The 12,081-nt window shown below is 42.4% G+C and overlaps 1 protein-coding gene across 1 annotated transcript in view; it reads right to left on the bottom strand.

Annotated features, from left to right (window-relative positions):
- Positions 1-4,373: 4,373 nt before the first annotated feature.
- Positions 4,374-12,081, bottom strand: part of LOC134095624 (ankyrin repeat and BTB/POZ domain-containing protein 2-like) — a 22,978-nt gene continuing 15,270 nt past the window's right edge. Inside the window, exons 3-17 of the mRNA XM_062549259.1 lie at positions 11,564-11,771; positions 10,180-10,332; positions 9,729-9,894; positions 9,026-9,115; positions 8,708-8,809; positions 8,335-8,431; positions 7,976-8,111; positions 7,535-7,767; positions 6,841-7,019; positions 6,439-6,544; positions 6,033-6,135; positions 5,843-5,933; positions 5,401-5,469; positions 5,156-5,269; positions 4,374-4,934 (exon numbers count right to left, since the gene is read on the bottom strand). Of these exons, the coding sequence (XP_062405243.1) occupies positions 4,722-4,934; positions 5,156-5,269; positions 5,401-5,469; positions 5,843-5,933; positions 6,033-6,135; positions 6,439-6,544; positions 6,841-7,019; positions 7,535-7,767; positions 7,976-8,111; positions 8,335-8,431; positions 8,708-8,809; positions 9,026-9,115; positions 9,729-9,894; positions 10,180-10,332; positions 11,564-11,771 (2,060 nt within the window). The 3' untranslated portion in view covers positions 4,374-4,721. The remainder of the gene's footprint in view (positions 4,935-5,155; positions 5,270-5,400; positions 5,470-5,842; positions 5,934-6,032; positions 6,136-6,438; positions 6,545-6,840; positions 7,020-7,534; positions 7,768-7,975; positions 8,112-8,334; positions 8,432-8,707; positions 8,810-9,025; positions 9,116-9,728; positions 9,895-10,179; positions 10,333-11,563; positions 11,772-12,081) is intronic.

Here is a 12,081-nt window from a genome sequence, read left to right as displayed (position 1 = left end):
ACCAAGTCTGTTTCTTTAAAAAAAATCATCTGGTTTTGGAGTTGTTTGAGAAAAATCACCACTTATGTAAAGCCTTATGTGGCTTTTTCCAATAGTATTTTTTATGTCTGCTAAACTGCTGAGGTCATTAACATTGTGTGCGAATTGGTTTTTGACTTTAGAATATCTCTGATCCATCTTTCCATTGAGGCCGAGGTGAATGTGAACTGGCCCTGAAGCATTGCAGTGCATCACCAGCTGCAGGAGGACCACAACCAAAAGGGCTGATGGTACGGTTATCTTCACCATGGTCAAGTCAGCTCAGCCCCTGCAGACACAACACAAGGCAACACTTTATGGTTATGGTTATGCTATTTGGCAGACGCCTTTGTCTAGAGCGACATACAAACAAGACAATACTATAATTAATTTAATGTGAGCAAATGAAAAAACTGTTCAAACGAATTATAGGGAGAATAGCAATATAAGCAATAAACAATATCAATTTAAGCAAAACTAATTAAAAAAAACAATGAATGTGGGAGAATAGTAAGTAAACAATAAAGTCATTCAATCAATCATATAATAACAACAACCATGGCATTTTAAGTGTTTGTGAGTGTGTGTGTGTGTGTGTGTGTGTGTGTGTGTGTGTGTGTGTGTGTGTGTGTGTGTATGTCTATATATACAGTATATATTATATAGGCCTACGTTTACACGGGTAAACCCTGACTTAACTTATCACAATTTGTGACGGAAGAACAGTGCCAACTCTAGATGCGGTTACCCAGAGGTGTGATTGGCAAAGGACAAAAAAAAAGTGTTTGTAGCCTAGCCTACTAGGGGGGTCCGGGGCCATGCTCCACTGGAAGAAGATTTTGAAAAATAACTCCCAAAATAACCATAAGCAACGTTCCCATAACCAAGAAAACATTTCCCTAACTAATCAACGTTCCAGAAGAATTAGTTAAAAACACAAGAAAATCACACCCCTGGGTTATCTTAGAGATAACTTAGGCTACAATACCCCCAATATACATATTGTTGGAAAGCTTAGTTTATGGCCGTTCATGTGAAAACGAAAACGAAAAAAAAAAAAACATGCACGAGCAATATTATTTAAGCCACCATTGCAGAACAGTTACTTCATGGTAATACTTACTGAGGATGGTTTTCCAGTTTTTGTCTGTTTCAGAAATAGGCTATAAAGAGCCCAGGTGAATTTCACAAAAACCCTAAAGCCAAGAGAATAGCACATGCACATGAAGACACAAACTACAGTATTCACAGTAGATGTTTAACCCTTAGATGCATAAGTGGGGTCAACCAGAGGTTGTTTTCTTGCAGTATCTTCTTCATTTTAATTTTTTTTCATTTAACCTTCTATGTATTCCTCAAATAGGTTGTCTTTGACATGAGGCCATTTGGATTTGTGTCTAACTGTTATATTTTTTAAAGTAATTTAATGTTTTGTATCAGTACCACCGATCCGCATAGGTGGGGTCAAAAATGACCCCAAGCATTTTCTATGGAATTTCAAAAGTTAACCCTAGGATCTTTTGATTTTTATCAACTGTGGCAGTCAGGTATACATTTACTGTTGATTATCACATCTCATGTCAGCAGTTTCACCATCCTTAAGGCTATTTTTACACAACAACATAAATCTAAGTATCATCATATAATGTGGCGGCCAAGCGTTCATAGCGACGTCGCTTTTTGATCCTTCGATGTCCGCTCTTCCTATAATTGTGAAGCAGAATTCACCAAGCGATATTTACAGAGGGATTTGTTGATATAGCGTTCTTGGCCTGATTTGTATGACTTTTTATGCCTAAAAATAGGGCAAAAATCCATTTTTTTAAGCCAATTGGCAGTACCTTCTGATTTACTGGATAACAAAAGAAGATATTCATAATCACCTCTGTAAATGTTTTTTTATTTGATATATTAACACTACAAAAAAAATATTTTCAACCTGGCTTTTTCCAATGGTCAGATTCTTCGCATCAAAACATATATGCAAATTAGCGCATATTTAATTAGACATGACCTAATTAGCATATTTATACAGATTATTTATACATATAAATACAGAAAACTTGCAATACGTTTTTTTCTCCTATTTATGTAAGTATTCAACTCGTAAAGTTTCATGAAGATATCTCTAAGTTAAAAAATGTACCCTATTCACCTATGTTGAGATAATTTTAGGATGTTTACCTTTTTTGCCTATCTAAAAGCTGTTTTGTAATAAAAAATGTTAATAAAAAGTGATGCATCAATATGTCCAACATGAAATAAAAACATTTTAGACAAATATATAATAAAAATCATCATCTTTAACCAAAATGAGAGACATTATTTGAGTTTACAGCAAAAAACGCATGCATTCTAATTGGGGTCATTTTTGACCCCACTCATGGAAGAGTGTAGGTATTGGTAGCCTATGCATCTAAGGGTTAAAATAGGGAACAGAAACTCAGTCAATTATCATTCAACTGCTTGTCTCTTTAGATCACTTACTGGGACATGCATGTTAATATTCACTATAACTTGGAAAACACAAATGCACAAATGATATTCTATCGACAACAACCATTACCATCTACAAGTCAAATCTGTATCCATCATGTGAAATGACACAAATATCAATTGCTAACCAAAAGCATCCTTACTCGTGGTGATGGAAAGGAAGAGCAATCCTCACTTCTCTGTCTGGTCCAGGTGAATTCTCATGTGGGAAACTCTTGTTATTACTTCCTCTTTTTATAGGGCCAGGCAGCTCTTGGCTTAACTGATGACATCAATGTATAATCACTCTAACAAGCTTTCTGAAAGATGCAAAATACTCAAGTAATAAACCCAGCGTTTATTCAGGATAAGAGCAACAATAGGTCACTGGTTGAGTTTAAGCTTTCCTCTTCCTTTGTGAGTTAAACATCAGTTTGATGAAGCAATATGTTTAAGAATAAAGAGAGAACTTTTGTATAGTGAAAGTGTTGGCTTGGCTTTCTCCCTGTCTGTTGAACACCAGCATGATAATACATTTGCATGTGGTCTTAAACTCAACGTACCACTATAATCTCTATCTGGAGAGCTGACAGAGAAAGCACACAGCCAAGCCTACTACAGTAGACATTTACCTAGATGAACAAATTAGCATGATAACACTCCAATATTGCTCCATTATTCACGCTTGAGTAGCCTACATCCATTTTAGCATTACGATTTGAATACTACTAACAATGATATAGACATGTAAATGCAATTTCATGTCACCATCAAGTCACTGTGCTTTGCAAGGACGTTTTACAAGAACGTTTCTGCAAGGAATGTCTGGCACTGCCTCACACAGACCTGTGTCTGCAATAAAGCTTTATATATACAGTATATGTTTCTTCCTGTCTGTTGAACACCAGCATGATAATACATTTGCATGTGGTCTTAAACTCAACGTACCATAGTCTGTATCTGGACAGCGGACAGAGAAAGCACACAGCCAAGCCTACAATAGACATTTATGAATGTTTCTGCAAGGAATGTCTGCAATGCCTCACACAGAGCAGCCTAAGTTGTTGAAGCCATTTCTACTATTATTATTATTATTATGTAATTATTATATAATAATATTTTTGATTTTATTGTGTATTATAAGAAAACCTGTGTTGAATGTAAACAGTTCATCAGTGAGCCAGAATAGTCTAATTTGATTAGACATGAAACAGTCAGAAGCTGCTGGACTTTAGAGCAACACAGTCTTTTGACCTACACGCTACACGAGCCACTAAACCACACTGGAGAAAAGTAAAGATTCTAAGTTTATGTATGCTGTATGATTTGAAATCTACAAGTAAACAGACCAACGAAGAACTTTGGATTCAAGACTTTTTATTTGCTTACGTTTTTGTGTTGAGTACAAAATAACTTTGAAGTCCTAAGCTAGTGAGTCAGCTTGCTGCACTTACACTAAGTGAATGAGCCCACTAAAGCACTGTTGCATCCTAAAGTGAAATAAGTGGCTTCAATGTCGGGCTTGTTCATATGAAGTTTATTACACAGTTTATACACATTCAGAAGCAGTTTGAGTGTTATGAGTTACAACGAAAGACAAATGAAAAACAATGGCAGACATCAACGAGCCAATATATAAGTTATCAGTTTAAATATTTCACATGATTTGCTTAATGTGATAATTATTAAATATGTGACAAACCTATACATCAATTTAATGAATTATGTTACACAGCGCAATGACCTATAGAAAAGTATTAAACCTGTTTTCTCCCATTACTGGCTTTGTGAAGTTCTCACACCCACTCCTGAGCGAGACACACTGCATGAGCGCTTCAGATGTGGACACGTCATGAGGAAGACCTGCATCATAGCACCTGCCTTTGTGTGGAAAAAATATCTCACCACTAGAGGGCACTATTAGCATGCCATCCAGTCTAGGTTTTCAAGTGTCTGTGAGTTGGTGAACGATCACATTGTTCACTGGATTCGTTGGGAGCCTGGAGTTAAGCATGGGCAAGGAAAGGGATAATTGTCCTTCACAGGCTCTCTTCAGCCATTAGATTATTTTGGAGAAGACTTCTCCTCAACTTTTTCAGCAGAGTTGTGGTACTCGTACTCTGAGCCTCTACGACCTTGTTTGTAGTGTTGGTCTGTGCCTCTATCTCCCCCCACACACAGTCTCACTGGTTCCACTGATGAGATGAGGCCCTTGGCCCTGGTGCAGCTCAGCCCTGGACAGGCACACAGAGGGAGAGTAGGCGGCGGCTCAGCGTGCTCTGCAGGCCCTCCAGGGGCAGGCGGTCCAGCTGTGACCCCACTGCAGGTGACCCTGATGAGGGGCGGAGGAGGCTCTGGAAGTCCTCCATCTCGAGGAGGTCCGGCATCCTCTGGAGGAAGTAGCCTTCACAGAACACCGACAGCTCTGTCGCTCCAAATGCCTGATGAACAGAAAGTTTCATTTGATGAAATGAAAAGTCATTCATTTGATTCATGAGACACATTTTACTATGCATTGACATAAAGGAACAATCCTCACCAATAACAGATGGATATCTCCCCCCACAATTGACAAAAATAACAGTAAATGTAAAACTTTGTACACATTTTAACACATAGTTGTGTGTTCCCAAGGGTGTATGCTGCATGCTGTGTTATATACCTTAGCTTTGAGGTAGAGGCGGACAGCATTGTCCAGCTGAATTCTGTCCGAGCACAGCATCTCACATTGCCTCTTCAGCGCCCCCACCTGGAAAGCATTGGCCACTGCCAGGAGCTGTATAAAGAGGCACACAAAACAGTCAGTTTCAAAATCTCAAAGAAACACTTGGTCAGACTTTAACAGCAATCCTTTGATATCTTTAATGCAGCAACAGCTAAATGTATAGACTGTGGATCATGGCTTACCTCCAGTAGGTCTGATAGAGGAGCTCTGAGACACTCACTTCCACCACAGTACAAATAACTCATCATTCTCTGCACAGACACAGACAAAGAGAGAGGTGAGTGACAGACAAAGAGCAGGTCAGTCTTCATTATGCTTATGAACAAAACCTACAGGGGCAATTGTCGCTAGTTTGGAGTTTAACACGGTTTTAAACTGGAATTGGAGTTGGGAGTTGGAGTTTAAAACTGTGTTAAACTCCAAACTAGCGACAGAGCAATTGCCCCACAGTAGTTTCCCAAATCATCACCACAGCTGTCTAACTACAGGAGACTAAGAGATTAGAGAAAGCTAACTGAAAGTTATACCGACTCACAGATGATATCTAAGTCCATACTAAAGTTTGTGTTACCAGTGCAGTAACTATTGTAATGTGATACTTGAAATATGGCTAGGCTGTGTTACCTGGAAGGTGGTGTAAGTGACGTTGGTAATAGGGATGGGTTTATGCTCTGGCAGTCCACTAGAGGGTGTCGGCCCAAGCAAGTTTCTGAACCTGAAGGAGAGAGGGACAGGGTCAGAAAAGTAAACAACATATTTGTGTGTGTGTGTGTGTGTGTGTGTGTGTGTGTGTGTGTGTGTGTGTTTTTCTTACCTCTCTGAAACAGACATGAGCAGAACCCGGTGGGCGTAGAACATCCGTCCCTCAACCACGAATGTCACGTCAGACATCTCCCGGTTATTCAGGAAGTGGGCATCTGAATAAAACAAGGACAATCAAGACCAGTTAAACATCAGCAACACACACGAGAAACATGAGCACGCTCACATAATAATAATGATGATAAAGACAGTTTTCATTTCAACTCTCACTTAAAATTGACTTTGCACTTAAATACCACCTTAAATTTGCACTTAAATACCACCTTAAATACCAGCCTTCCATATGAAACATAAATTGCCTGCATCATGTATGAACCTTGGCTGTGTGGCTGAAATGTGTGTGTGTGTGTGTGTGTGTGTGCGCGCGTGTGTGTGTGTAATGTATGTAGTGTTATTACCCAGCTGTGCGGAGGGTGTGTCCCGTGCTGCAGGAACAGGAGGAGGAGGAGCAGAGCCAAAACAGTGGCTAAAGATGGCCGCCAGCTGCCTCATGAGCTCACCATTCTGTAGTGAAGAGAGGATTGGTCTATCTTAAATATCTCTCTCCATACCCTTACAATAATGAATATGTATCACATACTAAAATAACATATGATTACTTGATAAAAGATTAAGTGTTATCGGGGCATATGGTTAAATGAAAAAAATCCCCATTTCAACATCTATTATTTAAATTATTCAGTCCACAGGTCATTGCAAAGAATAATAAAAACTCTGGTAATGTAATAATAAAAAAGACACAAATTCATGCTGAGGGGTTCAACAAGACTACAGAATGATCTACAGTAATGAAATGGTACCTGGGTATTTCTGAAGATGTTGAACATGAGTGGTAGCCCGTCAGAGACCAGGGCCTGGGAATACTCCTCACGGCCGATGGAGGTGAACTCTGACAGCAGGGAGAGGAGCACGTCGCTCCTGGACTGCTGCTGGGCACTCTGGAGGGACTGCAGCCACACGTGGAGCCTCCAAGGCACCCCTGGGAGAGAGAGAGAGGGAGACGAGAGATGCATTACACCGCTGAACATGAGGCTGCTACAACAGAGACCGTACACAGATACACACTGATTATGAACGAAATGCAGGGCATTTAAATATTAACAGAGCATATTAATTACAAAATAAATTACATCTGAAGCACTAATTATAGTGGATGGAATCCACTATCTTGAAATCTCCTGGCTTCTTCTTCTATTAATATTACAGTGCATGAAAATGCACAGTAGGCTACTTTTCTTCCTAGGCCTCAACTTCTACTTATTATACCGCGTATCACCTTTTCCTTACGCTATTTTCTTTAACCGTTTAACCTAGAAACCTCATTCAAACTTTGCAACGTAGGTCTTCTCATGGATCAGGTTGGTATGACTTTTCAACTTTGTAACTTTTATACTTATTATAACTAATTAAAAACTATTACAAATTTCCCCATAGACTTAAAGCTACACTTAGCCCTACATATCACCACATAATGGCTGTGGGGGTCACACCTACCCAGTGCGCGGACCTCCATGGTAACGTCCAGGTAGCCGTGTTCTGCGCTGTGCAGGCAGGCCTGCTGCAGGGCTCTCATCCGGGCCTTGCATAGTCTCGGCGGGGCCCCCTGCTGGCTGGACCTGCCTAACTGCGGCCTGGAGTCCTGCAGGCCCTCAGCCAGGATCTCCTCCAGGGAGAGCACCTCATCCTGCCGGCCCTCCGGGTGGGACAATAGCTTACGCAGCACATTCCTGCAGCGGAGGGAGGGATGGATGGAGTGTGTTACATGCATGCAAGCAAAATACACACACACACACACAAACACACACACACAGAGACCCACATAAACAAAACACATACACACGCACACACACACACAGAGACACACATAAACAAAACACATGCACACAAAGTACAAGCACACACACACACACACACACACACACACACACACAGTACCTGTGTCCATGAGCAGCAGCATGACTGAAGCAGTTCATGTCCTCATACAGCGATGACGTCAGAGCAGCCCCACAATGCATCTGTAGCAGAGGATCCGCCCCTCGATCCAAGAGCAGACTCACCATCTCATAATTACCTGCATACATAAAAACACATACGCACACTCTGAAAATAACAGTCAAACTGAAAATGCATTGAACCAGTTACAACAGAATACATAGTGTGTGTCATAATCTTTGGTAAAAGTGGTTCCTTGTGTGTGTGAGAGAGCAAGAGAGAGAGAGAGAGAGAGAGAGAGAGAGAGAGAGATGGAGAGAGGTTGGGGCTTAAATGGGGCTGTTGTGTTGTCCAGTGCCTACCTGCAGCAGATGCCAGCTGTAGGGGAGTGGGTGCCCAGCCCTGATGCCCACCCTTGCTGGCAGCACCCTCCACATCTGCTCCCACATCCAAGAGTAACTACACACACACACACACACACACACAGAGAGAGAGAGAGAGAGAGAGAGAGAGTCACATTATAGATAACATAAAAACAGTTAGGTTTACTGTAGGTTAGTTCAGTCAAACCTACAGTAGTTAGTATTAGTACTCTACTGAAGGCAAATTAGCATGTAGTTAGATGAATATTGCCTGTCTAGCCTGATTTATGTCTGAATTTCACAGCTATATCACTGCCCTGCTTACTGTAGATCAAACCATGTAAGGTTAAGGGTTGATGTGCTATGGTCTCACCTGAACCACAGACAAGTGTCCGTGCAGAACAGCGAACGTCAGAGCCACCCAATCCCGTGTGTCCGGGTGGACAGAGGGATGAGTGGACGAGCAGGCCGGAACCTGTGAGAGAGAGAGAGAGAGAGAGAGAGAGAGGAGTGAGACATGAAGACGGAGATGGAGAGGGCGCCATCAGTCTGAATTTTCCCTGACCACTTAGGGTGTATTTTTTCGCAGCATGTGTATGCAAGCACATGACTGGAGCTGAGAGAGAGAGAGAGAGAGAGAGAGAGAGAGAGAGAGAGAGAGAGAGAGAGAGAGAGAGAGAGGCGTCCTTACCGTCACCTCCAGGCTGGCCCCGGCATCAACCAGCATCTGCACAAGAGCCTCGTCCCCAGCAACACTCGCATACATCAAAGGAGTCATCCCCTGACAGAGAGAGAGAGAGAAAGAGAGAGAGAGCAAGAGAGAGAGAGAGAAAGAGAGGGATACAGTGTTAGGTTCCTATATGCACAAATTTCCTTATACAGCTGTCCCACATGATAAATTAACTTTTTTCACCGGTGTTTTGTCTACCTCCAACTTTCTGAATCCCCTTGTTTGTCTTATGTAACACAACATTTCTAAGGTAGCTCAAGGTTTGCAACATGTTTAGCCCATTTCCTCTCCTGCCTCTCAGCGCAGACCTGGAAGCCTTCTCATTTTCAGCAGGGGGCTGCAAAATACACCCGCCGAGATGTGAGAGAGTGAGTGTGTGTGTGTGTGTGTGTGTGTGTGTGTGTGTGTCTGAGTGTGTGTGTGTGTGTGTGTGTGTGTGTGTGTGTGTCTGTGTGTGTGTGTGTGTGTGTGTGTGTGTGTGTGTGTATGTCTGTGTGTGTGTGTGTGTGTGTGTGTGTGTGTGTGTGTGTGTGTGTGTGTGTGTGTGTGTGTGTGTCTGTGTCTGTGTCTGTGTGTGTGTGTGTGTGTGTGTGTGTGTGTGTGTGTGTGTGTGTGTGTGTGTGTGTGTGTGTGTGTGTGTGTGTGTGTGTGTGTTTGTCTGCACCTGGTCATCTTTGGTATTTACACCCTCTGGTCCCAGCAGCAGTATGGCCTGTCCAATCAGATCGCTGCGTCCACAGTTGAGCATCCTGAAGCCCAGGTCCAGGTTGAACTTGTCTGTGGCCGCTCTGGAGTCCAGGCGCTTAAAGGAACTGAAACAACACTCTGGCCTGGATAACACGCACACACACACACACACACACACACACACACACACACACGCACACACACACACACACACACACACACACACACACACACACACACACACACACACACACACACACACACACACACACACACACACACACACACAGACAAATGGGTGAATATTATTTCATTGGACCATCTACAGTTACAAGAGGATAGTGGTCAACTAACTATCAGCTGTGTCAGCTGTGGCTATATAGGATAAAGTCTTTGTGCAAGACAGAGGGAGTGTGTGTGTACTGTACCTCAGCTGTCTGGGTTCACAGTCGAGTCCGGGCAGCAGTAGCCTGGCGGCCTGTCTCACGTCGTCGCTGTCGAGCAGCAGACTTCTCCGGTGCTCTGCGTGAGCCAGGGACACACGCATCCATTCACCCAGCGGAGGCAGCAGTACAAAAGGCCTAACACACACACACACACACACACACACACACACACACACACACACACACACACACACACACACACACACCAACATCAACAATTACACCACACAAACTATAACCATTAGATAGATAGATAGATAGATAGATACTTTATTGATCCCCAAGGGGAAATTTAAGAAATTCAACTGACTAAGATGGCCAGAGGACTACTTTCAAAGCTGTTCCCCTTGCAATTCTAGATATAAATTCTAGATATACTGTATAACGTGAAATCTTTAAGTTATCTAATGTGTCTAACTGTCCCATTGTGAAACAATATGACTGATATGAGCCCACACTAATGTAATTTATTCAAAATATGTACTCAAAACAGAAATATACGGTATACTTTATTCTGAATAAAAATCTGTGACCCTCTACTGGAAACCATGCTCAATACATTTGTCTGGATTCTAATCTTCTGAGAAAAAGAGTCTTTTGTGAATATGAGGTTGGGGGCGGCGGAAATCCCCCAGGGACCTTCTGTTTGAGTGATCTTTGACCTCACTGGTGGCAAAGCACAATGTTCTCTATCTGCCTAAAACAAGGAGCCATGCTTCATCCAGAACATGCACACTCCCTGTACTCAGGGCTACAGAGCGACATATTGTTACACCGCCGAAGAGGACAAAACACACATACACACACATGTGCACACACACACATGCACACACACACTCACACTCACACTTGAGGTCAGGGAAGGTTAACAGTGGCACCGAACAGCAACCCAGCTGAAGTGAAGCATGAGGTTATAATCACTACCAGACCGTAATTACCACAAAACCCAACCACCCAACCACACACACACACACACACACACACACACACACACACACACACACACACACACACACACACACACACTCTCTCTCTCTCTCTCTCTCGCAAGTTCACACAACCACAAAAGCATACACAAACACAGAAGGACTTCCTAACAATTAACTGCCTGCTGTGCTACTGAGGACAAACCATAAAATGAATCACCTGTATCCTACAGTATGACACAAACTGGACTAAATCGTGGCTTGGTCATTAACCGCCATATATCCATAGTCATAGGAATTATTGGTGTATGTTGCCCCAGTGTGCTGTTTCTTGTGCTTTGTTTGTATAGCTGTAGATGAATCCCTGGTAGGTATATTGGTAATATTTGTGATATTTCTGCTATATAGCGTGGACTTTTACAATATGTAAACTGTCATACCTTTCTCGATTGAGGGCCATTCTGGGTGGCTCCAGGTTGGGGTTTTCCAGGGATTCCATCTGTAGGCTGCGCAGGAAGTAATAGAGTGTATGCAGTGCGTCAGGTGACCAGGAGATTAGCTGCCTGCGGCCCGTTTGGAGAGGGCTGACACCTGGGCCTGCAGAGCTCTGACCCTGCATGTGGTGCATGGCTCTGGACACCAGATCACCTGGTTGTTTGCGTGTGGACACACACACACACACACACACACACACACACACACACACACACACACACACACACACAAAGAGAGAGAGAGAGAGAGAGAGAGAGAGAGAACAATGAATACAAAGTTACAGTAGACTAGACAGAAAGTGTCATATTCAAAGAAGAATGCTCTATTCCACTGCATTTCAAATAATATTATACCAAAAAAAAGTGCCAAGAATGTCCTGGCTTCAGCACAATGAAACAGAATAGTCTCCATTTTTGCTCCCAGTTTCCCTAGAGATACTAGAGGTAACTTGTCCTTCTCCCAC

Source organism: Sardina pilchardus, chromosome 11, assembly GCF_963854185.1.
Source record: "Sardina pilchardus chromosome 11, fSarPil1.1, whole genome shotgun sequence".
In the NCBI taxonomy this organism is placed as follows: domain Eukaryota; kingdom Metazoa; phylum Chordata; class Actinopteri; order Clupeiformes; family Clupeidae; genus Sardina; species Sardina pilchardus.
Note: the sequence above shows the minus strand (reverse complement) of the source record. Positions and strands in the feature narration are given on the sequence as shown.